The 27,019-nt window shown below is 36.5% G+C and overlaps 2 protein-coding genes across 3 annotated transcripts in view; both read left to right on the plus strand.

The window, feature by feature from the left end:
* The window catches only part of ADCY1 (adenylate cyclase 1), a 135,992-nt gene extending 131,599 nt beyond the window's left edge, over window positions 1-4,393 (plus strand). Inside the window, exons 18-20 of one of the 2 annotated variants that reach the window (XR_014942684.1) lie at window positions 283-397; window positions 2,777-2,901; window positions 3,310-3,915. Coding sequence is in view for 1 of the 2 variants with exons in the window: in XM_032442541.2 (XP_032298432.1) it covers window positions 283-397; window positions 2,777-2,901; window positions 3,310-3,648 (579 nt within the window). In the remaining variant the exon portion in view is untranslated. Of the gene's footprint in view, window positions 1-282; window positions 398-2,776; window positions 2,902-3,309 lie in introns of both variants that reach the window. The other variant, XM_032442541.2, reaches the window with a different exon arrangement.
* Window positions 4,394-20,870: 16,477 nt separating this feature from the next.
* On the plus strand, window positions 20,871-26,657 carry CCDC201 (coiled-coil domain containing 201). Its single transcript, XM_015854885.3, has 3 exons — window positions 20,871-20,964; window positions 22,580-23,139; window positions 24,088-26,657. The coding sequence occupies exons 1-3, from the start codon at window positions 20,946-20,948 to the stop codon at window positions 24,172-24,174; spliced, it is 666 nt and encodes a 221-aa protein (XP_015710371.2). The 5' UTR covers window positions 20,871-20,945; the 3' UTR covers window positions 24,175-26,657.
* Window positions 26,658-27,019: the final 362 nt, after the last annotated feature.

The raw sequence follows: 27,019 nt of genomic DNA on the forward strand, positions 1-27,019 counted from the left end.
CACAGCAGAATTACTTTACCGTGGGAACTTCACTTTCCATTCTTCCCAGAAATCAGAAAAAGAGAGTGGGGGGAAAAAAGGGAGAGAAGAGAAGAAGAGAAAGGATTCACTAGTTGAGAAAACAATGCATATTCTGCAGTCTCTGTCAAAAGTTCCTTTTCACAGACAGCAAAATGGGTTAGATTTCTCAAGCTTTCCACTGTCATTATTTTTTACTTACTGATGTTTCATCAGCTTATCAGTTCTATATAAATCTAATGCTTAACATTGTTTTGTTTCTAGGCTAAAAAATCAATTTATTCCCATTTGAGTACACTCGCAGATTTTGCAATAGAGATGTTTGATGTTCTTGATGAAATCAACTATCAGTCTTACAACGATTTTGTCCTAAGAGTTGGTAAGTCATTTTTCTACAATTACTACACAAGTGAAACACCTGTTATCTAGCTTTTTTCTTTTCGTTTCTTTTCTTTTTTTTCTTTCTTTTTTTTTTTTTTTACTGCTTACAAAGGACTGTCTGTCCTGTACTTCTGACTAAAACTAAGATGATTTCCTGTAGAAGATACATGTCTGTATATAACATGGGCAGGCTGAATAGTCAGCATCATTACTAAGAATTAAACCCGTTTCCATTTCTAGTGTGCTTACTTTGTCTACTCACACCTAAAGGGAAATTATGCTAATATTTTTATGCTATATTGTTAGTGTACATAGTATTCCAATTTACATATTGTGTTGCTGTACTAGTGTAAACTGAGTCTGGCTGTATGTGGCTATCAAGAAATCCTGCATCTGCACAGGCATTATTGGAATTAAGTATGGTGGAAGTTTTCCATAGATCCTAGAATCATAGAATATCCTAAGTTGGAAGGGATCCACAAGGATCACAGAATCATACAGAATCACAGAATCAAGAGTTGGAAGTGACCTCTGGAGACCTCTGGAGATCATCTAGTCCAATCCCTCTAAAGCAGATTCCTTGGAGGCCAACTGCTCTCTCCAAATAGGACTGCCAAAAATTCAAACCATATGTGTGAGAGTATTCTCCAAATGCTTTCTGAACTACAGCAATCCTTTGATTCTCAGTGGATAACCTTTTCCTAATACCTAGTCTGTCTCTCCTGTGACACAGTTTCAAGCCATTCCCTCAGGTCCTATTGTTGTCACCAGAGAGAAGAGATTATGTGTCTCCCCCTCCAAATCACTTCAAACGGTCCTTTCTGCCAGGACATAATTTGAACAAAATTTCTTAATAACAAAGACTTATTCCAAGGATGGAATTTTTGCTTAGAGAAAGCCAGAGAGAAGACTAAGATGCTTGCCAGAGAGGAAGAATTAGAACCAAGTGTTTGAATCTCTGCCATGCCTTAAACTCCAAGCTATTGCACTGTGATGACAAAAAACATGCTCAATGTTCTTATTACAGACATTTATTCATTTTGTGTAATTATCAAAATAATAAATTGATTAATAATGTATTTGAAAGAGAAAAACTGGTGTATAAATTTTAGCACTTGATGGAGTTTCTGTGGATGCTCTTTAAATATTTGAATATTAGAGTATTCAAATGAAATCAGATATTTGAATATGTAGGTATTTTGCATATGTATGAACATATGCTTAATTTCAATGAAATTTTGAAAAAAAAAACCCTCACAACTTGACATTTTTTTCTGCACTTGAACAAACTTTCCTGATGAATTCTAGGCTTTATATAGATTCAAAAGTTCTACCTATACTGATTTCTTATGTTATTATTGAATTTAATTTTTTCCAGTCTTCACACCTTTTTTGTGAATGAAAGCTGTTTTCAGATCCTCTGGTCTTGACAACATGATCTTTCCTGTGCAATTCTTCATATGTTATTTCACGTCTTACCCCTTTCTCTCCAGCTTCTATTTTTTTTTCATGCGTAAACTATGAAAGCAGGCTAGACAAGTGGAAAACTGATCTTGCCAGCAGCATAGTGAGAAACACATCAAGGCTAGCAATGGCAGATTTATACATCTTTGTCCTTCGGTATATCCAGCAATTAGAAGTCTGAAATTTTTTTTGGACTATGTTGTAACTCACCTTCCCTAGTTCACAAGAGGACAGAAGACAAATATTTAAACCGCATTCTACTGCATAACTTGCCTGAAAAAGCCTTGCACAGACACTGTGGAGGTTTTTATATCAGCAACTCTTCAGGATGCTGAGAAGATGGAACACCCCATTTTGTCTTTCAAATACAGTGCCAAAATCAGACAGAAATGTAGAGAGAAGCCCAGGGGTTTCCCAAAAAAGGTTCTTGAGCTATTTTCACATACTGTCCTCTTCTTCATTGTTTCCCTGAGTCATCTAGTACCAATAAGCAATGTGACATACTTCTCTTACCCCATTTATTGTGTTTCATGATCATCATTTCTGCTCAGCTTGGAAAATCTGCCACTAAAAGACTTTATAGGAGCAATCACAGTGGAAGCCATAGCAAAAAAATGAAAGATATTTTTAAAATTTTCTTGGATTGTTCCACAGATAAACTCTGTAGCACCACTACTTTTCTTCTTTTCTTGGAGAAAAAAATTAAAAAATCTACAGATAAACCAAAATTTTATGTTGCTTATCATATTACATTTCCAATTAGATAATGCTGTGTAAGTCTTTGTTTTGTTTCTAGAACTCTTACAAATGCAGAAGTTCAGTTGACGTGAACATGCTTTGTGTCCATGATCAGAAAAATTCTGAGGCATTTGTGTTACATCTTTTTTATAAGATTTATGTTTTTTTATTTTAGGTATTAATGTTGGGCCTGTGGTAGCTGGAGTGATTGGAGCCAGAAGACCACAGTATGATATCTGGGGAAACACTGTAAATGTTGCCAGCCGGATGGATAGTACTGGGGTGCAAGGGAAAATTCAGGCGAGTGCATTCCAAGATAATTTTGCAGATTTATGTACCTTCTGTTTTAAATGTGACTTCATTTTCTAAGCAGTCTCAAAAATGTAACAATGTAACGTTTCTTGAAGCATATAACTGAAAACAACTTACTCCAGCTTATAAAAGTGGAGAATTTGGCTGCATGTTTCTGATAGATAGAGCTTAATTAGCTCACACCAGAAGCTCTGATTCTCAGCTTCTAGTTCAATCAGTGATTTTTAATTATTTAAGAAAACACTTAAGTGAAGCCAGGAGCATCAGTACATGCTAATTTATTCTGCTTATGTGTATCTCAGTATGGATAATGAAAAGTGGAGGGAGCAGTTGGCAGTTCTAGGATTAACCTTGTGAACAGGAAAAACTAATCATTCTTTTTTTTTCTGTCCTTAGGTGACAGAAGAAGTTCAACGAATATTAAAGAGGTGCAGTTATGAATTTGTGTGCAGGGGTAAAGTCAGTGTAAAGGGAAAAGGTGAAATGTTGACCTATTTACTGGAAGGAAAGGCCAATGGAAATAATTCACAAACACAGTCTTTAAACGTAGAGCGGAAAATGTATCCTTATGGGAGAGCAAATGTCCAAACAAAATTGGGCACCAGCTGTCCATCAGTGTCCTCAGTTGCTAGCTTTACTCCAAAAGCTGGCCCTGGAGCAGATCAAGTATCTACCACTCACGCAAATCAAACACTGCATTATCTTCCTTCTGTGCCAGCTGTGAAGGAGGCATAGAGCAAAGGAAATCTGGTTGTGCCATTTGCTATGAATGTGGAGAGAAATGATTGCCTGAATTTTTGCCAAAAGATCAGAGGTCATAGTCCATGACATTATTCAAGGACCACTACAACCCAACCAAAGAGAGCTTGGGGACTGTGTAATGAACTCTTGGGATGGAACATATAAGGGCTAGAAATTCTGTTAGAAGAGTCAAAATCTGATTTTATGGAAATAAGGAATATTTTCTTGGCATTTTTAATGGATAAATGAAAAAAAAAAAAAGGTAAACATGCAAATATTTGTGTGTGTGTATATCTTTTAATCTGTATATGCACATATACAAACACTCCTATGTAGACCTAATATATATATATAAAGATAAAAATATGTATTTATTTACAGATCCACTTGCAATGACATATCAAAGAGATTTCTCTTTCTGTCATAGCCAGCATTGTTTGTCTGGGATTAGAAAAGCTGCATGTGGTGTATGTGGCACATGAAGGTTCTCTTGGGCTACAGCAAGAATTAGATAAACTGTTCCCAGTGCGTGAGTGAACAAAAAACTGTTCATTGCACTGTCAATGGCCAAGTAACGAAGGCTGGATTCAGCAAATTGCAAAATACTATGCATTTTTAAATTTCTACTTGCATGCTCCAAAACCTTACACTGGGATATAAAGTAGAAGAAAAACAGAGCTTAAATTTTGGCAGAAGAGCAATATGATGGGTTTTATTTGATGTTTGTTTGTTTATTTGTTTTTGAAAGAAAAGAAAAACACACAAAGATTGATAGAGCTTTAAAAATGGCTGATTCTTTAGAAGTCATTTGATTCTTTGTGAGGACCGACTATGTAAACACAGCAAAATGCTTATGCAATATAGAAACATTCCTTTATATACAATATCAAAGAGAAGAAAGATAATATTATTTCATGCTTTTATGTCTTAATTGATTTTTAAATTGATGCCACAGATTATTTTTTTATACCTTGATTCTACCTAGGCTCATGATTCAAAGCTGGACTATGATAGAAAGCTATAATTCTGAGAAACAAGCACAGTTAAACTTTGCACAAATAAAGAGCTCACTGGTAAACAAGCCAGGAAAGTGAGGGCTGCACTTCATCTGAATAAAAAGGAGCATATTTTAATTGCTTTGTTTCTTAATGCAGCCCACATCTTATAATGCATGTTTTCTTTCTGAAACACCAGTCTGGATGGCAACTGTATTGTACAGCTCTGTACTCAATGAGAGCAGTCCAGAGTGAACTTGTCATGAATGAGTGGTGACATGCTTTACTCCATAGAATGCTTCTTTATTGTTCTAATGGATTGTGCAAGCTAATCAGCCTCACTGCTTTCCAAAAGGGAAGCAAAGCTTTACATTGTTTAAAAACATGTAAATCTTGCAGGGTATTCTAGGTGAGAGGGGAGTGGAGAGGAGAGGTGTGGAGAAGCGTGTGGTGTTGTGTGCCAAGGCAAGGGAGAAAGAGGAGAGAGGAGAGGAGAGGAGAGGAGAGGAGAGGAGAGGAGAGGAGAGGAGAGGAGAGGAGAGGAGAGGAGAGGAGAGGAGAGGAGAGGAGAGGAGAGGAGAGGAGAGGAGAGGAGAGGAGAGGAGAGGAGAGGAGAGGAGAGGAGAGGAGAGGAGAGGAGAGGAGAGGAGAGGAGAGGAGAGGAGAGGAGAGGAGAGGAGAGGAGAGGAGAGGAGAGGATGGGGATAAGGGGTACAGATGTTGTTGAGGTTGTACTGCTGAAAACTTGGATGTACTAAATGCCACATTTCACTTTGTGGAGGTTTGTTTTGTTACTGATTTCAGTGGAAAGAGGGATATGATTTTTATGCAACCAGCATTTACTTTGGAGCATTTATTATTTCCTTGTTGCAAGCATGTGAACAGATTTTGTGTCAACGGATGTGAATAGTTAAGAGAGAACCTGCAGAAGTTTCTGTTCCCCGTGTAGTTGTGTGCTGCTGTGAGATTCAACTGCTTTTCAGCAATATTTTCCAATTTTTTATGTATTCTTTCAGGTTCCTCATTACAAAACTAGCAAAATTAGTATTGTGACTGTGAACAATGAGGATTGCTTCCTAAGTATTACATGTACACACTGACTGATCTGTGATGAATCATGGAGTTTCCTCATATCTGTAACAGCTATTCAGTTCACAAGTGTTATACAGAAATTATTTAATTCTGTTTGGAAGGCATTCAAAGCCACTTAAATAAATACATATAGAGAGCACAAATTTAACAGAACAAATATTTACAAATTGAACTGAATAAATGGTATCCATGCCAAGTGCACTGCATATTTTTGGTTTCTAGTAGGTTTATGAGAACTAAATCATCATGCAAATAAGCTAAATATTTAACCAAAATGGAAAGTAATATGTGCAAGAGCATTAATTTTTCAGTTTGATTCATAAAGATACCAAAATACACGATTCTTGAATCAGTAGACTTGGTGTAATATCACTGATAATCATAAAACTTTATTTTTACTCATACTGCTACTACAAAGCAGAGTAAATTTGAATCATTTGTTTTAATATTTTAAAAGACTAACACATGTTAGTGGAATTACTGTGAAGGTTTTCTAAGTCTGACCCTCTTCTCCAGCATACAAATATGGTGTTTTTGTAAGAATGTCTTTCATCTTCAATGCAAAGGATCACTCCATTGGCTAGCTATCTGTGGGGCTCCTTTGCATTAGTTAGTGCCTCCGGAGGAGTGTGAGTGGACCCTGGATGGATTCCGGAAATGCAGCTGGTACAGTTTGTCCTTGCTTGTTTTATGCCATCACTGATGGTGTATTTGAAGTCAGTTTCCAGACTTTGTCTGAGTCTAAGTATTAATGCTCTTTTTGTGGTTGTTGTTGCTGTTTTTATTATGGGAAAAGATGTATTTTTCCTACTTCTATGTAGTAGTGGACAAAGCAGTACAAAATTATGGAAAAGTCACAAAAGAGTAAACAACTATGAAGAAAAATAGGCAGTTTTTACAAACCATTCCTACAGGGAATATAAATTGTGATATGATGAAACTGTTCTCTTGCATTTGTGCATTCCCTACCTTTTCATATCATTTTCCTTCTTTTCTGTGTGTGTACATTTGTTTTATTTCAGTTCTTTATAGTAGCTTTAGATGACAGATATAATTTCTCTGCTGTATTGCATTTTTATCTCATTGAAAACACATAGAAAGAGATAGTAATAAGACTTCTGGTAACTCCATAAATGCACATATTCTGCCAAATAGGAGAAGTCCATCATAATTTTTTAAACTAAAAATTGGCTGAAGATTGTATGTGGCCAACTCCTATGTCCCTTAAAATAGTTCTATGGGATTTGGTTTGGACCTATCTTAACACAATTATTTCCTGACTTACATCTATTAATTTTCTGGCCAAGTTCTGAAACTGTTGACTGGATGACCTTGCTGTAGCACCAGCAAGGAGCCAATTTTGCCTCACAGTACCCCAGAGTTCCTTACTTTTAACTGAGGGTAGTTAAATTTTGTACTGCGGACAGAATAGCCTCCTGCATTTCTGCTCACTGTTCTGTGCAGCTCTCAGCTTTAAACAATTAAGAGAAATGAGCCCTACAACAATGTGATGCCATTATGGCATGTTAATACATGTCAACACCAAGCACAATATTTCACATCAGATTGCACATTTTCTCTTTAAGATAACAGTAACAGTTGAAGGTATTTGTTCTTTATATAAGGAAATAAGTGTCAGAGATGTTCAAAGTATCTTTACTATCTTGGGAGCTCATTTCAAAAGTGTTCCCATGCTACCTATATCCTGACATGATTTTTTAACTGCTGTTCTCTGCTGGCATTCAATTGAATTACTGGCTAGATATTTCCCAGTATTTTCCATTCATTCTGACTATAAAGCTATACTATCCAACCTGTAAATTCATTGTTATTAGTAGCTGCTTCCAGCTGTAAGAAGTCACACTCTGTTGCCTTCACAAAAACACGAGCAAATTATCCCATGCTTTCTCTAGGTGCAGGTAAAAGCCTGCAGAAATCACCAGAAGTTTAGAATGCTTACAAGAATCAGGAGCTGAGCTTCTGAGGCCAAGTCTTGCTTTGGGTTATAGTGATGACTCCCAGTGGCACTGAATATAGATCACTGTTTTACAGCACTGTAAAAGAGTAGGTTATGAAAGCCTGTTGTATGCTTTCACTCATAATTCATCTGTAGGGCTAAAAAATACTTGGGAGTTACTGTTTGAAGTGAAAAAGTATGTTGCCTGTGCCATTTCAGCACTTTGAGACATCCAATCACAGTAATAACCAGTGTGAATCATTTTCATGTGTTAAATTAATACCTGCTCATAGGAGAAACAAACTATTTTCTCTGCATTGGCAAGTCCAGATTCTGTATGTGTACTGCCCAGGCAGGAGGACTATTTAGCCATAATGTTCTTTCAAGTTAGAGTTTTGTATTACAGTGAAAAACCAACATTTTTTAATTTGTGATAAACTGTATTATAATGCCTTATTTATTTTTAATCTTGTACAGTGTTACAAAAGAACAGAAAACACTGGCCTTTCATGTATTATTCACTTAAGGGATGTATTGTGTGAAATTTTGTAAATAGGTTTAGCTTTGACAGGTAATTGCATGTACACTTGTATAAAAAGAAGCAAAAAGGCACACTTCTAACAAATTTTGTAACAGACATTTTACATGTGCATGGAGAATATAAATCCTTTGGAAATGAATGTCCTTTTGGTTTTCCTTGCAATATACTGCATGCCACTCATGCCTGACTTTGGTAAAAAAAAACAAATCAAAGACAGTAAGTTTTACTAAATGTATTAGACATATCACTTCTGACAAAGTTAAATCCACTAGTTTGCATGTGTGTTTAGAAAAGCAAAATCAAAATGCAAAGATCAAAATAAGAAGAAAAGTATTTTATTGATCATGGTCTGCCAACCACAGTGTTCCAAGATGCATAATACAGTATATGAAATGTGTTTCCAACTTCTATGCTGTCTTTATAAGGTACCTGCTGGTCATTAGAAGCAATAAACTTTACATTATTTATATTACTTACTGTAATATAAAAAGCAAGAAGATATTCTAGTTCATATGTAATATTTGACATACAATGGATACTCTGTGATACTGCATTTGATGTAGTATTGTCATCATGCAGGACCAAATGTCAAATCCATTATTGCTGTATGCAGGTACAACACTACAGAAGGTAAAGAAGGTGAATTTGGCCCATTGATGTTACCCAGAGTATATTCCTAACATGGTATTAAGTTATCGTATGTGGAAAATACATGATGAAAATAGATCCTGTTTCTAGATACATACATGTTTATATATGTGTGTATATATATATATATATAATTCATTTTGTTGCCTTATTTTTTTATTAGCTTTTATGACCCATTTTCCAGAAGACTTCTGTTCCTAAGCAGAAAATATTGAGCTGAACTCGGAGGAGAAAGTTCTCTGAGTATTCTGGCTTTGAGCTACCCGCAATATCCTGTGTTGATGCTACTCCTGCTCCCACTGATGCCATGCTTACAGGCTTACCTCCATTAGACATTTCAGCATAGACCAAAATTTGAGCCTCCTGACAGTTATTGACATAAGAGTAATACATTAGAATCCAGTACTCTAACAGATTTTTCCATCTTGATGCTAAGTGAAACTTTAAATTCTGGAGACATCTTGCACACGTCATTTTTAAATTTGTCATATCTATGTCATTACTGCTAGGGAATACTTCTGGTTTTATTTAAAATATTGCTTTGTGATAAATCAGGATATTCTAAGAACATGACGCTGAGGTTAGTGGAAGAAGGAAAAAGGGATGAACTATGAATACTCTCCACTACAGATTAATAAAGGATTCTTTACACATTGAAGCCAGTTTTATAATGGGATTTAGAAATCTGTTAATTTGTTTAAAGGGACTGTGATGCTAACTAAGCAGCACAATTTCTACAAGCAATTCTATCATCATAAATGAAGATTCATGCATCATAAATTCATACATCATGTCCCAGTTGTCTGCATACAAGAACTATCTTGGAGCTTTATATAGTAGTTGAGTATCTAACAATTGTAAATTAACTCATCTCAAATTCAGTGGGTTTTACATCAGAACCTCCCTATAGGCTTTTTTTCATCTCTTTATTCCTGTTAGTCACATATTCCTGAGTTTTCAGGCTACTTACTTCTGATCAAATGTAAATAATGAACAAATAAGTCAATCTAACTAAATGAGAAAAAAAGTGAAGGTTGGGTGGAGAACTGTCTAGTGTTCTTTAATTATACTTCAAAATGTCATCCTGCCTGGGTTACCTGGTGTGATCTATAATCTGATCAATGTTAGAGCATAAGTAAGAAAGTAAAGCATGAAGTTAGCAAAACTAACAAATAACAAAAAAATAAATTAGACTAAAATAAACCAATTACTGAAAGGAAAAGGTGAAAAAACAGTACTCCTGAAGTCAGTGGTAAAGCTGTGAATAATGAGTACAGTTCTTGAGTGTTTGAACTGCCAAAGTACTCAACCAGCTTCAGAGTGCAACAAAATTAGGTCTTGCGTTTAACTGCATGGCCAGCTCCATTCCTGAGATTTCATTTCTGTTCACATCTACAAGAGTATTCAAGATCTCTTGGTGAACTGCTTTTAAAATTCTAGAGAGAATCATCACAAATAGTTGGGGGCTGCTAATTTAATGTCTGTTTTCTAATCAGAAGCAAGCACTTTGAAATCTGAATTAACATTGGTTAATATACATAGAAAATGTGCTGAACGGACTAGATTTTACTCGTGCCTTACAAGATGGAAGATCTGCTTCTTTATACTAGCATTCTCATTTTATGTCAACTGTGACATCAGACATGTCGTGCCAGCATAAGACTAAACGAACAAACAGTGCTGCATCACTGTAAAGTGTTTTTACTGCTTTCCTTCCTGCTTTGGCTTACTACCAGCATGATTATGCCAGTGCAAAGAGTGATTCAAGTGTTTATAGAGGGAAGCCATAGATGCACGTATATGGCTCCAAATTAAATAAAGAACAGATTTTCTAGAAATCTAAGTGTTCACAGAGCTGAGTTTCGCAGAAAAATATGGTCAAATAGCTTGAAGCTCCTTTGAAAAAGCTGGTTGCTCTCCTCTTCAGAACTCACAGGCTTGCATAAGCATGTTGATTCAATATATCCAGAACACTTACCTACAGCTTATAACAGCACTGCCACATTTGCTAGACATAAGTTAACAGTCCTTATGGTGGGCAGTTCACAGGTGTACTTCAATTACTGAGGTTCTTCACACTATTGTGTCTTACTGTTCAAGTGCCTGATCTGCTACTTTGATCTGAGACTTGTAGAGCAATTTTGAGTTGGCGTGTTGAAGTTGTTTAGGTTATTTCTCACTTCTTTTACTCTTTAGTAAACATGGATGCAAAGGCAGTCTACTCTTACATTTCAAATGCCATTCAAATGATATATCAAACATTTTCAGTGAAATTTAGGCAAAAATGAATTTGTGCCATCACAACTTTGCTTACTGATAACTGCTTTTCTAAATACTTACAATATATATCCATCCAACTATTATTTTACAGTGATATTATAGTAGTTCAATTAAGAAAGAAAGAAGTAATTATGTGAACTGCGTATTTCATTTGCTTATGTGTGCACAAACTTGGACTTAGACAAAGCAAATAGAGAGTTGCTGTTCTGCACTGAAGCAGCTGATTATTTAAATTAAGGCTTTCAGAGTTCTCACTCAGCAAAGGAGTGTAATTGGAATAATTTTTGGAGCACCATTCCAGAAGTAACCTTACCTTCTTCAGAGAATTCTAGAACTGCAATATTATTTCCAGTAAAATTGTAACCAGAGCTTAATAACCTCTTCTTGGAGGGGTGATTTTCTCCTTTATATACTTGTTAGTAGATTTGTCTGTGTGCAAGTGATCAGTTTGAACACAGGATTTGGATTAAGATGCAAAACAATGGTAAAGAATGTTTTTCACAATATTAATAGTTTCAGCCAAATTTGACCCATCTCTCAAAATCCCTAGCACTAAAACAATATATATACAGCGTGAAACTGTTTGAATTTTATCCTTTTAATTAGCCCTTGCACTTCACTGTCAGAAGGTTAATTCTATTCCTTCTGGTATAGTTTCATATGTTCTGCTTGAAAATGAGATGTTAGGTATTTTTCTGATCTGTTGGAAAGATCAAAAGTTGTATGTGATTCCTTCTTTTTATAACTAAATGTCCAGCACCCTATGTAGAAAGCAAAAAACACTTGAAGCATGTGTTTTACAATCAAAAGGACTCAGTGTCCATTGTAGGCTTGCCCATAATTTGAAGTATCCTATAAATATTTTAACACCAAATAATTATTCTTTGGAATATTCTTTTGAAGTAAAAATGTGAATTGTTGCTTATAAACACTGCACTACTTCTTAAGAGATTAGCATGCTCCTTCTGCCTCCAGTTGTTCAGTTCCATTACATGTTTATTACAGGCAGTTCTCAGGCTTGCTTATTGTCTTCCTCTGTGAGTTCTCCATCTCACAGTTGTCAAAACTTTTCTTTAGAAAAATAAAACAAGTTTTTTTCAAATAACAGGTGTTAAAAGGAATAGAAATAGAATTGATAAAATCTTTTTAGGAAGTGGCCTGCATGCCACCCGAGATGGCAGATAAGTGAACTCTGTGGTGGGAGTGCAGAATCCAGCCACTGGCAGCACAGGGCAGAAGGGCTCAGTACTGCCAGATGCATACAGAACAGCATGTATGATACAGTTCCCAAAGAAAAGATGCAGTTAAACGGGAGCTCTCTAGCAGTTTAAAAAAATAAATGCAAACTCAGTTAAAGGGTGGTCTGTGTCTGGATATCACTCAATAAAAAAATAAAAGTAAAGAGAAAAACAGAATGGAGGATTATGAGATTGGCTGAATTTAGCATTCAATAAGAGGAAAATGCTAGAAGAATTTTACTAGCTGCTTAAGCAGATGTTAGCAACAAATTCTATATTCCTTCCAAACTAACTTGAATATTCTGTTTAGGCTTTGGAGAAAAATCTAAAACAGTTCCATTCCTCAAAGGAAAAACCATGCCCTTCTCTTTATTTAATTAGCATGTGAGCTTTCAGAAGATATTTTAATCTGTTTTACAGCCCAGTAGAGTTAATGATTCCTTTAACTTCATTTGAATTGCTAGATCAGGCCTTACTATAAGATCTGTTCCTCTTCCATTAATGTCAAATGGGCCGTAGCCAGTGACTTCAAAGGGACCAGGAGGAAGCCTTCTGTAACATAATAGAAACACCTACATAGGTAAATCAAATTAACGTCTCTATCTTTAAGGAATGAAAAACTAAGTCAATATGTCATTTTTCCTACTACTGTAGACCCCTGATACATATGAATAATTTTTATAACTATATAGCTATACACTATATATATATATGTATGTATATACATAGTACGATACAATAACTTAACACTGGGTAACTTCTAATGATAGATTTGCATTAATAATACGGGTCTTTTTATGTAAATAGAATATTGTAGAGTATCTTCCAATCTTTTTCAGGATTGTTAAACTGAGAAGAGCAATTGAATATTTGTCCTATTTTTATGTTAAAAAGTGAATGAACTGAAATGTTAAATGTGAATGTAAATTTCTTATTGCAACTTTTATACTGAGTGTTTGCACTATCATAATTTCTGGAATCCAATTAAAAACAAAATAAAAAAAAATCAGCTTGAATAAACAGTTGTTTGGGATTGCCTTTTTTTTTTTTCTTTTTTTTCTTTTTTCTTTTTTTTTTTTTAATGTAGCTGCAGTCATTATTCTCTGCCAGGTTGCCTTTCAAAAGTCCCAAAAGACTTTTTCAGTTTTCATACTAAGAGAATGCATCTAGAAATCCTACAATTTTATTTCACCATCAATTTGGACTAAAGAACCTTGCAGGACCAACCCAACTCCTTTGTGAGCCATATTTTAAAGACATTAGGTACATTAGGAAAGACATGGAAGTACTGGAGCAGGTCCAGAGAAGGGTAACGAGGCTCATGAAGGGCTTGGAGAGAAGCTGAGGAAGCTGGGGCTGTTTAGTCTGGGGAAAAGGAGGCTGAGGGGAGACCTCATCCATTGCCCTCTTTCAGTTCCTGAAAGGTGCTTACAGTGAGAGTGGGGCAAGTCTCTTCACACTGGTGAGAAGTGACAGGATGAGGGGAAATGTCCTCAAGTTGCACCAGGACAAGTTTAGGTTGGATATTAGGAAACAATGCTTTACAGAAAGGGTAGTTAAGTACTGGAATAGGCTCCCCAGGTCGGTGGTTGAATCACCATCCCTGGATGTGTTTAAGAGCCATCTGGATGTGGTGCTCAGGGATATGATTTAGCAGAGGGCTGTTAGAGTTAGGGTACTATTGTTAGGCTGTGGTTGGACTTGATGATCCTCAAGGTCTTTTCCAACCTGGGTAATTCTATGATTCTATGACTGACTTTCTGCATTGAACACAGTGGAAGCCAGCTTGAGCCAAGCTCTGCATCCATTGTGCAGGCAGAGGAAAGTAAACATGTACAAATACTGGCACAATATTGGCCAAAGAGACCAGAAGAAGGGGAGGGGAAGCTCATCTCTCCTCTCTCTCTCCCTCTCCCTCTCTCTTTTTCTGTCTTCCTCTTTCTCTCTCTTCCCCCACACAAGCCAGTAAGAATTGTCCCCAAACCAGGGCCATTTATGTGCGTCCAGTAGATCACGTAAGTGGTTTATAATGAGAAAACAGTGCAAGATTGCAGAACCAGTGTAAGTGTAAAATTGCACTGACTAACTTAAAATTAATATAAAGACTGACTGAAGTTGTATCACGTAACATGTCTCTTAAGAGGCTCTGTAGGTTTGGACACCATACCAAATTAATTTGATTGTACCACCGTTAAATCACAGCAGGTTCCCATCTGATCAACTCTGAGTAAAAGCAGAGACACTCAGGCTCACCAAAACCATCTTTGCAGATGTGCCCTTAGATAACTTGGAAACGCAGGGTCCCTTGTGATAGCAAACAGCCTGGGCTCAGGTGCAAAGTCTTTTTTCAAATTCTAGACAAAGGCTCCTGAGCTGTTTCTTATGCAGATCAGAGAGCATAGTATAAGTTGTACAGAATTATTCTGATGTCAGTAAGTATGATGGAACTGCTCTTGGTCTGCCCTTACACTAATGAGAAGAATTGTTCGAGGCCTTGCAGAACTATTTTTCATTTTCCTCTTCTCCAGGGAAGCCAAACCTTCTTAAATTTCAATCAAAGTAACCCTGAAGTCAAAAGGATCCAAAAAAACCTGAAAATCTGGCATTCGTCTTTAACTGGAGCCACTACCACATGCCACATTAGTATTTTATGCCTTTTTTAATATTGAAGAATTCAACTTTCATTGCATTATCTAAGGGAGAAGTATATAAATATAGATAACATGCATAAAATATGTACACACACATGTTAATAAGTTAGTTAGCATATATTCTGACCCAGGTCAGATATATTTTTTTGTCGTCATCCATTACACAGCTGAATTACTTGAGATATGTAATTACACTGTACGAGAATTTGTATTACTTAAATAACGAGGTAGTTTCAGCAGCAGGTTGCCTAAATCCTCAGGTAATATTTATGGACAAGGATGGTCATTTATGTTATAGAAATGCAGTCCCTGAACAAGAAATTCCAAAGCCACTGCATTTTTATACCACAAACCACCCAGGTCTAGAACTGGGGATTTTGTCTGCAAACGTTACCTGAGAATACTGTCAATTTAAAAAAGGGGGAGGGGAAGAATGGAACACGAGAACACAACGTACATCATCCAGGTATTATTGGTGCATTGCCAGTGCAACTATGTCAGAGCATTCCAGTTTTGCAGCTATTCCCTTAGGTCAGCCTAGGAAACTGAAGACAACCTAACATGCAGCTCCTGCTGGCAGAACATGATGTTCTGCTGTCCACCAGAATTAAATGATGACATAAGTACCAACCATTTGGATTTTTAGCTTGGAAAACAAAATAAACGAACAGAAATATATCTGGAAAGCAATCCCTGTAGTGGATATTGTCTGTGACAATTTTGCTTTTCATTAAACCCACCAAACTGTGGATAGAATTTGAAGGCAAAGATCCTGAGGCATAGCCAGGCCACTATCAGTCCTGATATGATACTAAACATCCAGTTCTGTGCAGATTATCTATTGCAGCAATAATTTTCATAAGTTTTCAGTCTCAGAGCTCAGAAAATAGAAAAAGGCATTTAATTTTGCATTAATAATAATTTCCCAGGCTTCTGCTGTTTCTATACCTATAACCAGACAGTAGACTACTATTATTAGATCTAGCTATAGCAAATTAATTATGAATAAGTAGAAAAAGCTAGTGATGAACAAGTAGTCATGAATATTACTAATGTCTCCCTTTCAATTTACTTGGCCTAGTCTGAAGATGCCAATAAGGGATTTAATAAACAACAGGATGTGTCAATTACTCTGACACTGTAGATGAAGTGGACGAGCTTCGCTATCATAAACCCACTGCTTCACTAAGTCAGTGGGACTCTGATGACTTCACTAACACTCCCTCAGCTAAGACCACCTGGGGATTTGCCTATCAGATTTCAATATAAGAAATAGACACTGACAGACCTCAGACTTGACCCCCTGCAAAGTAATATACTCAGTCTGGACACACTACTTCACTGCACAAACAGCATTTTTTGTTTATTATTAGAAGTAATAAAGTAAATCCATCACTTTCTGATCACTGAGAGATTTTGAGTTAGACATTTGTTTGGCATTGACCAAACTGTGCTCATACTGTTGCCAGAGGTCATAAAAGCACAACTGTTTTTTTCCAAACTCTATAGTTACTCTGCATGTTTATTGAACTTAGGCAATAATATTATGTGCTCCTCAGCAGCACTGCCAACATAATTAGAGAGGAACAGTCATATCAGAAAACACACAGCATGTTATTGAGGAAAAGTCCCTGTTGAATATTAACTCAGTTTGACTTCTGGGGTGTAGAAACATGCAGAAAACGTATAGGACACCGTCTAGAGAACAAACAACATGCAGATAGAACATATCGAGGCCCTCTGGTAAGATTGAAGTGGATAAGCATATAATGAAGAGGAATCATTGACGTAATTACAAAGGCAGGTGTTGGCGCATTGATTATTTGAAGGTTAATGACCTCTACTGCTATTGAAGTGTACACAGTTTCTTACCATTTAGGTAACTAGACTTTTCAAAAGTCAAATATTAATCAGTCAGACCACTGGATAAAAAAATACTTTTCTCAGTTTAGTATTTGCCGCTGTGTTCTTAGAATGAGCACTTGTATATACTAAACTTGTTTAAGAAGAGAAGCAACACTTTTAAATGCCTTAGAGTTTTATAATTGATTATAAGATAGCAGCTTATTTAAATATTCACAATCCAATCCTCCTCTCACGTAGAGTCCAAGCACTGTATCGGAGGGTAAAGCTGGGCCCTGCAAAGGGATGATGTGCCACCAACCTTGTCTATGAGTCCCAATACAACATGAGGGGGAAAAGGTGTGCTCTTTAAGGCTTTTGTTTACTCAGTCTAACATTAAAGCAGAGAAAAAAAAAAAAAAAAAAAAAGGCTGGTAGAATACTACTTCTAATTCTAGGCAATTGTTGGATCAAAACATAAATTTTCTAACTTTAACATTGAAATTGAAAGCATTTAAGAATATTTGCAATGGTTTGGAGTCAAAGCAGTCTCATTACTTACACTCTCACTGCAATTAATCATATGGAAGGAGATTTAGATGTTTAAACAACAGTTTGACTTCCTGAGTAGCTAAAAAATCCATTCAGTAAACCACGTTGTGGCTTTTAGTATGCAAAATCAGACTTGCTATCCAGCTGAACAGACCCAGTCACAGCATAGGGACACTACCCCAAATCTGAAAAATGGTTTGTTACACAGTGTACAGAGCTGTCTAGGATTTCATGGAGCCTTCACCTCAGACTGTTTAAGAGATGTACCTGTGGCAGCCATTGGAATGGGAACTGTACCACACTTAGGTCAGTCTGTGGACAGTGTAGTAAAAGACATTGATCTTGTCTCTGACCAGGAATAAAGGTCATTGTAACACTGAAAAAACAGAATACTCCAACAGGTGCAAGGTACCACTTCCATAGTACTGCTACAAATTATGTTGTTTTATTTCGTTTTTTCTCCTTTAATCATGAAATCATAATTTGGCATGAAAATAAGAAGACTTCTGAAATTCCAAAACTGTTAGAGATCCGGTTCATAAATGTGCATAGCTTTTGTTTAACAGACCACAGAGGATTATAATCCTTGGTTTCTGAAGATTTCATTGAAAAATATGTATTAAATGGCTGCCACCATAGTATAGCCTCTCACAGATCTCAGTATTCTCAGGAGAACCCAAGCATGTTATTCCTACTGCAAATCAGTGAATATAAAGGGTTAGGGCTCTTTTGAAAAGTCCCTGTGGACTTCTCCATACAACTTTACATATTCTAAGCAGGCTTTGGACTGCTTGCATTTCAGTTTCTATGGCTGCTCAAGATGCTTACAACTCAGGGAAACAGAGGTTCTACTCCTTTTGCATATCCCTTTGTATTAAAACTGTGGAAAGACCAAGGAAGGCACTACAGCTGTAGAGGTTAGTTCACCATGAGGATCCTTGCTAGTTTCAGTCTTCATGCTGATAGATTAGATGTGGCACTCTGGTTTTCACTGAAAATTTCAGTCTGTCAGTCACTCTTAGAGCACTCTGATATGACTTTACACCACAGAACTCAGACAGAAGAAGGAGAGATCAATCAGAATTTGAATTAGACTTTAATTTTAGAGGGATTTCATCCGAAAACAACTAATAATCTAGGCCTAAATGTTGTGCATTGTTTAGAAAATACAGTACAATTTCCTTTCTCTTTGTTTTTTCCTTTCCATTCCTCTAATCTTTCCTCTAATTTATTCTTTCCATAGAACTGTAAAATTAGGAGAGTATTTTCCTCTTTGTCTCCTTCTCTTCCTTTTCTTCTCCCCCTATTCTTCGTCATCATCCCTTGTATTCTTCCTCTGTCTCTTTCTATTTCCTTCCATTTCTCCCAGCAAGGATCATCCCACTGTGATTCATCAGACAATAGACTGATGAGCTGCACTTACCAGGTTCTTTTCCTACTGTCTATTACGTACTTGCAGAATCACCCACACCAAAAAGCCCTGCAACTAGTCATAAGGGGAGGGAGAAAGCCTGGTACTACAGGTTATATCAAACTCCTAACTTTTGAAACACTTTTGCAAGATTTATGACTTGACAAACTAGAAATACAAAAACAATTTGACATAATATGTTAGGTAAATGTAAGTGCTAAGTTTGGCCTTCAAGTTCTCTCCAGAACTGTTTAGCAAGATAATCAGAGCGCGAATTGAAGAACTGAAGACCAGCAACTGAAAATGTGTAGTTTCAGATTAGATCAGAACACTCTGGGGGAAAAAAAGTGTCCCATGGTAATGCACGTTACATCTTGATAAATTACTCAGACCTGCCATAAAGCTTCTTGTGTAGGTTCACGCTGCACAACATTGTTTGTGTCCCACCCTTGCTGGGATGGGCAGTAGGATGTCCCACTTATACAGGACAGGGCAAACATTGCCACACTATGTTAAAACATCACTGCTCTGTGCTATATAAAGAACTGCCTTGCTGAGCTCTGCAAGATACAGTATGGATGACCTTCTGGGTCTGTCCATGAAGCCACAAGGCCACTAGTTTTATAACTAACTACTAATAGCCAAAACGAGGTAAGGGCTGGTCTAGCCTCTTCTATGTTTATAGGGGACCAAGATATTTCTTTTTCTTTTACTCAGCCACAAATAACTCAAATAATTCTATGTTTAGTTCTCAAAATATTCCTGTAGGAACCTCCCCTGGGGGTTCAAGAAATAAATAGCTTCACCTGGACCAGCTATTTATTTTCAGAAAGTTTACTTATGCAATCCATGTGATTCTAAAGTGCCTCAATTTCTCAAGCTCTCTTTCAGTTCCTTAGGGGCAGATAATTTAAACCTAGAAACATACCCCATGTATCGACAGACTGTTATTCCTAAATATTGAACTGGTAGCTCCAACTCTCTATTCACAGTGCAAGTATTAATACAGCAAGCTAGAGTAGTTTATGATTAGGTTTGAAATGCTCAGATTCCCTGCAACCACAAGTTCAACTCCTGGCAAGATCAGACCTTTAACCTCCTATTGAGGTGCATACTTCAATCTCAGATCATACAAAAAAAAAAAAAAAAAAAAAAAGAACAACCCTGAAATTGGGTCTGTCTCATCAATCTAGATTTTAAAGCTCCACAATTCATGCTATGTCAAAAAGGGTACCCCAATATCTGTGCAAGCATTCCTCCACATCTCTTCTTGCTCTACAGTGTTGTGGTACCAGCTGTTTACTCCCATCTTCCACAAACTTCAATAGAGCTTCTGTTGGGCTGGTTCAGTCCAGCTACATTTTTTGTCAACAAAAATTATGGTCCTCCACTTGAAACTCAGCATTTCATACCAACAACAATTCTCATCTAAGAGCTGACAATTTGAAACAAAATTCTTCAGTATAAAATGCTGTAACCTTCAGAAATGTTGTTGCAAACACTGTGAAATTCACACTGCAGCAAAACAATATTCAGTGCATTCTCACTACCTATACTTTCTTAAAAGAAGAATTTTTCATTGAAGATTTAACTTTTTTTTTCCTACCTTTTTTTTTTTTTCCCCTTTTTTCCAGGTAATAAAAACAGAGAAAATAAAATCTGAATGGAAACAGATAGATGTCCATAAACAAACATCCATTTTGTAACATCTTCAACATGCCATAAACAATTACTTGAAGCCAATAAATCACTAGATTTATTATCACTGAAGTAGGTAACAAGCAGCAGAGTCTAAACAGCAATAAATTTAGCACATAGATAATTTGGATAGCCTGTTTTTCTATTACTACTCCATCTTAGACTACTATTCAGCATTTTTTCATTTTTTTGCATTCAGCAGCACTAGTGAAACACCTAAAACAAACAAACAAACAAACAAACCAAAAACAAACAAACAAACAAACAAAGCCAGATTTATCACCTGGGGAGTCTCTGCAGCAAAGAATGCTGGGATGTTACTGGGACTATAAGAACCCAGGCAGATTTAATTAGATCACCTGAAAAGGAGTTGTTGAAGATCTCAGATGGATCCTAATACCACTGGTGAGGTTGTTTTCTTTTGCTGAAGATGTGTTCCTTTGTTGTGGATTCTGTCATTCTTAATTGTTTTAATTTTTCTGTTGTTTTTAGGCTTCCCCCCTCCTTTTCTGGGTGTCGTAAAGTGGTGTTTTTAATACAACTGGAGGAAAAAGTGTTTCTTACAATTGTGTCTAAAGTATGGAGAAGGGTTTTGTTCTTCTGAGAAGTTTTGGTTGGAAATAATCTTAAATCTGTCTTTAAAAGTACAAATAAAAGTTTTTAATTACTCATTATTTAATGAGTAAGGGGAAAGCATCATAAACTATAGTAATACCGGGGAGGGGATTTGAGGAGTTGCAAACTTATTATACTGATTTCTATTTCTAGTTTATTCATATAAACTTACCACCCTTAAGCTTCTAAGACTAAGGGAAGCTTATGTGGCTGAACTGGGAAGGGAAAAACCAACATCAGCTCAGGGCTGTTTATAGTCAGTCATGAAAGCTGGCAGCATTCAAAAGTGAGAGGAGAAATGGCTATTCAGATTAAGTGATAAAGGTTTTCTATTTCTTCCTCTTTCTAAGGAAGAAAAAGATACATACCTATTGAAGTTTCCCTGTTTTCCATCTTGTGTTCTCTAGAAACATGAAGTGGGTATAGCACTACCAAGTTTATAGGCTCTACACAGGTGCAAAACATTTGCAATAAGTGGAGAGCTGATGCCTTTAACCTCATAGAAGTCCACCTTACTCAACTGCCATATGTGATCTTTTATATAGAGGTCTCAGAACATAAGTACTGAAAATCTGTTGCTCTTTTACACAATCAGCCTGTATAAAATATCTGAATTGCCTTATGAAACCACACAGTTCAGCAATTATTAGAATAATGTTAAATATATAATAAATATATTTATATAGTTATATAATAATTATATATATATATATAATATATATAAATAATATAAGGTGTTTTTATCTCAGGCTTCTCCAGATTTAAGGAGATGAGTTCGTTTCTATTGATGTGGCTGTAGAAGTAGGAAAGTAGCCAATGAAAAAGCAATCTTGCCATTGTCGTAAACTTAACTGTACAGAATGTTTTAGGATCAAAGTTCAGAAGTAACAAGACTTTCTACAAAATTGTGAGTAAATAGGAGGGAATTAGAAGCTTTTGTAAAAATAGTTGCTCAAATAGGAGTAACAATGGTAATTAGAGTAAGACAGATTCTTGCTTGAAACTAGAATCTCTATGCTACTCCAGTGTGCTTTCATTTCACTATGCTGTTTGATTCTTTTTGGCCTGCCACAGTTACCATTGTCTTCTGCAGTTTCAGTAACTGTAACTCCTAATCATATCTGCTTATGCTGAAGGAAAAACAACTATCATAATGAAGTTACAGCTAATAGGATTGCTTAAGTTTCAGCCGATGTGGAGCTGCATATGCAGAAGGCTCAGACAAGAATAAGTGCCTTCTAATCTCTTAAATCCTTTAAGAATATTCATCTGTATAATAGGTAAAATTAATGTGTAGAGAGTGCTCCTATTTTCATGTTTGCTTTTTTTTTTTCCTTGCAATTGAACACTTTGCATGGTATCGTATAGTATAGGAGCAATGACATGGTTTTCTTTCTATTTTAAGACAGCAAACCTGACTTCCAGATGTCAGAGGAAGAAGATTCTATTCCAAATGTTAAAAGATCTCTAAAAAGGAAACTGGTGAAACACAGCACTCCAGTGAACTCAACGTTCTCAAGAAAAACACTGTCTCCCTCAGGTCCAATGAATTGGTCAGTTAAGGACCAAGATATCAGTAAGAGATCTTATGTATCCCCAGTGCCAAAATCAACTCTAGGAAGATCAGTAGCTCAACCATCACTAGCAAGTGTTGAAACATACTTCCCTTATATGTCTCCAAAGAGGTTTTCATCAGTATTTGACTTGCAAGATTCCAGCAGAGAGATAAGCCAAAGTTCTCGAGTTGTGTATTCTAGAAGACGACTTTCCACTGTGTTGGCATCTGATGAATCAAATGAAGAGGCAACTGAGAAGGCTGTCTCAAGTGTGGAAACTCAAACTCCCACAGAAGCGTCTGAAAAGTCTGCAGTAACTCCCATGAGTGGATCTTCACAGTTTTTTGGAATACCAGGAATAAAAGATCCTCCAGTGTTGAAAAAGAAGAAAATTGATAAAGCTATTGTGGTAATTATATTCTCCATATACTGTGAAATAACATATAATTTTGTGCTAATACTGTGTTTACACATACTTCTAGTAATAGAGGAACATTCTGGTTATACAACATCTCTACAACTTTATCAGTAAGAATGTATCAGTATGAACTGGGTCATAACTACTTAGATTCTGTGAAACTACCCCTAACTAGACTAGATGTAGATTACTGACCTGGTATTTAATTTAGTTTCTGTACTTGCATGTCAATATATGAATGCTACTGTAGAAGTAGTTTTTGTGTGTTTTGCTTTTTTTTTTTTCCTCTGTATGAGGAACTTAAAAATGGGAATAGATTAGTGGCTTAAACTGGAAAAATTCTTCAATTTCTTTGTTTCAGATTTAACTAAAATGAAAAAAAGGAAAAAAAAAAAAAAAGAAACAATCTACCGCTTGGCATGTTTAATTGAAATCAAAATGCTTTATAGAAAGAATCATTGCTAATGTTGGTTTTGTGTACAATCCTTCACTTAGTGTGAGGTATCCTGGGGAAAGCTTAGATTAGTAGTCCTTATACAGGTGGTCTAGTTTGATTAATATGGAGATTAAAATCAGAGATCTCAGCTTCCTGCAGCTTTAATTATCAGCATGGACTCTGTGGAAAGTCCACAAGAAGGAAAATAAGGCAATGGATTTAGAGTCTAAAGGCTGTCATGTTAGTGTGGAAACCATCAAGATCTGTTTTCTTGGATTTATTTCTGGGTTTTATTATTTATTTTTTTCCTTCTCTATATTGTTCACAAGTATATTGAAAGCTCAGGAGTATCTGCCCACTCTGAGAGTTAAAGCTTCTTAGCTTAAAACAAATTAAAATGTTGAGCCCAAATCTAGCTGTGTGGGGTTGTTTGTTTTTCTTCCTTTTTTTAAGGCATATGAAGTCTAAACAGGTCAGACTGACTATTTCTTTTTCTATAACAGAGAAAGAAACAAAGAGAATGGGTGCTTCGCCAACTTAAAAACATTGAGGAAGCAACTAAACATGAATTAACAATTGAAGAAGCTTGATTAAGCATGTTTGAAAATAACGCGCTTCGTGCTTATTTTGTGAGTAGCAGATTCCAATAAAGTGCACATCTGACTAATCTGCAGTGCCTGTTGGACTTCCTATTCCCTACTGAAGTTAGTGGGTTAGTTCTTGAATTCTGGGTTTCTTCTTGTCTCTTATTATTAAGATGTCAGCTACTGCTTCTTTGTGAAAGAAAATGTTTATCTTTCATAGCTAAATGCCTAGAATAAAGGAAGGGAGAGAGTTAAGTAAAAATCATTCTTCATCCAGCCACAGCTACCACTTACCACAATTGTTTGTGTAGCATTCAAATCTTCTAGGGTTGCTGATGTTCCTGAAGTGACAAAGTCCTAGTGGCCACATGAAACATCCTGGTTTGTCAGTGAAGAGTCTCCTCATCTAAACAGTAATAAAAACATGCAATCAGAATTGTTTTTACTGTTAGCTGGGGAGATGAGGAAATAGTGAGAGGCACCAGGTTGGGAGTCCAATCTTTAGAGATTACTATCAGATTTGAAGATTGGTTCTGACTTTGCTCTGGCTTGTATTTTAAGCATGCTATGCAGTCACATCTGAGATCATTACTGCTTCACTTGGTGTTTTGAAAGTATGCTGGTTTTTGTTGTTTGTTTGGTTTTTTTTGTCCCTTTCTCAAGATGCTGGGGTGGATGTTGACATTTTAGCTTAAAGCAGCTGTTTGTGAAGCACTTGTCAAAACACTTGTCAAAGTAATCCCAGTAGTATAATGTTTGTGTTAATTCTTTCTGTTGCATATAACATCTTTAGGCAGATCACTTCTATATTATCAGTCGGGTGTCAGTGACAGGGACCCACAACAGACTTACCACTCATCCCTGTTCTGATGTGGTTCTAGTACAGGTGCTTATCTCACTGTACTGGTTTTGAAGGCAGCAATCTGTTTTTCCGTACTATTGAATTGCTCTAAAGGGGAGAGATCCTGTTCAGATTAAGTTGCAAGCTATAGAAAGATGCAAGGGAACCAATTGCTTTTTCCTTTGCACTCACTGGAACTTTTCTTCTGTCCTAAACTATAGACAAGTAGAACTATGGTCTATGCCAACCATTAGATGCACAAAAATACAAGAGCAGAGTTGTGGTTTTGCAGCATCCTGTAAGATTTAAGTGGAGATGGGATGTTTTCACTAATAATTCCTGACATTAAACTCTCCAGAGTTGCTCAGGGGAACAGCATGGTCCTCAGGTGCAACTTTCTGTGGTAGCAAGTTCAAGGGGTGATACTGCCCCTCAGGTTGCCTGTCAAAGCATACTCACTTGGTTTGATGTTTAATTCTCGTATTTGTGTGTTTGTTTTACATAGATTGTCTCAGTTCCACAGGTTCCTCCAGTAGCTGAAATACTGTCTGAATGTAGAACCCAAGCTGCTCTGAAGCAGAAAAGAAATGGTCTTGTTGAAGAAGTGCTTCTATTTCCTTTGGGTTTATGTTCATCAGGGACATTATCAGCTTCTGTGATTTGTGCAGGGGGCTGAACTAAGATAAGGCAAGTGCAAGGATAAAATAAAACCTTCCTCTACCCCTAGGAAAAGCATAGATTAGTCCGGCCACATTACTCAACACTTAATCCAAGTGACCCAGATCTGTCTCTTGTTTATTTGTACCATCCTAGACAGCCAATTACTCTTGTTCCTTTCTCAGGCTTCTTGGCCTGGTCGCAGAAAGTCTTGATCTTGCTGCTGTTTTTCATTCTCTGAACTACACTTCAAAGTCACCCTTTCCTCCTTCCTGAACCTGTTTTCATGTCTTCAAATGTCTCCATTTAATATCATCTCCAATCTGGCCTCCAGTGGCACCTTCCTTATAAAACATAAGTCTTCTATGCCTGATTTTCACTGCTGCATTCCTTCCCATCTTCAAAGGCCCCTCTGATACTTGATGTCAGTCTTCTGTCAAAACTCAGTTTCAGCTGTCATGCCTCTGGATGCCTTACTCTTAGGTTGATTTATCCATTACGGAAATCATTGAAGGCTGTCTGAAAGAAGATTCAGTCCTTGGTGGGCTAGCAGTCCATGCAATTGGTGAGAAAATCTTGCTCAGTCCTTATTTCAGGTTAGCTGAAATACAAGAAGAATCTAGGGAATATGGATGTTAAAAAGTCTTATCCAAGGGCAGGACAAAGCTTTCTAAGGTTCAGGAGGTGGTAAACAGTGAGAGAGTTTTCCAGGGAGCAAGTCTGCTCCCAGCCAAACTTATGAAACTAGTCAGTGGTAGTAAAATCCTGGAGTCTTTCCTCAGTGGGGGCAAACTAATTGCCTGGAGTGGTAACATAGAATTGACTTTGACTGTGTCTTTACAAGTCCTGCAGCTGTATCAGACAGATAAAACGGGGGGCTTTCAAGATGTTGGAAACTGCTATTATTTCCTCTCTGTGGAATGTTTATAAAGAAACACACTACTTTATATTGCTTATCTCAGAATAAATCCTCATTAATTTTGAAAATTCACACTATTGCTGATAGCTTTCCATGATGTGTGTAGAATTAATTCATATTTCATGGTGTTGTTGAAATGTATTTGATGCATTATCTACAACAGTATAATTGTTAATTATAGGTAAGAATACTAAGGGATTTCAACCAGATCTATTTAGTAATAAACTACATGTTGTTCCTTTGTGAATGATGTTACCAAAGAAAGAGTTGTCTCTAATTTTTAAAAGCCAAGATGTTAAGGAAATTGGAACTTCAGATAGTTGTTGTTATTGTGCTACACATATATGTACTGGAGGAAAAAGAATAAAAGCTTTTTGTTTACAAGGCTTGCGCTTTCGTTTGTTTCTCTAGCAGTCTCCCAAGTAGTTTAATGA

This window comes from Coturnix japonica, chromosome 2 (genome assembly GCF_054131305.1).
Source record: "Coturnix japonica strain WE chromosome 2, WE-NBRP24, whole genome shotgun sequence".
NCBI classification, from domain to species: Eukaryota; Metazoa; Chordata; class Aves; order Galliformes; family Phasianidae; genus Coturnix; species Coturnix japonica.

Excerpts from the sequence above, each read along its gene's own strand:
- CCDC201 (XM_015854885.3), top strand. Across the intron at positions 23,140-24,087 it reads AAATTGATAAAGCTATTGTG|AGAAAGAAACAAAGAGAATG; the intron begins GTAATTATATTC and ends TTTCTATAACAG.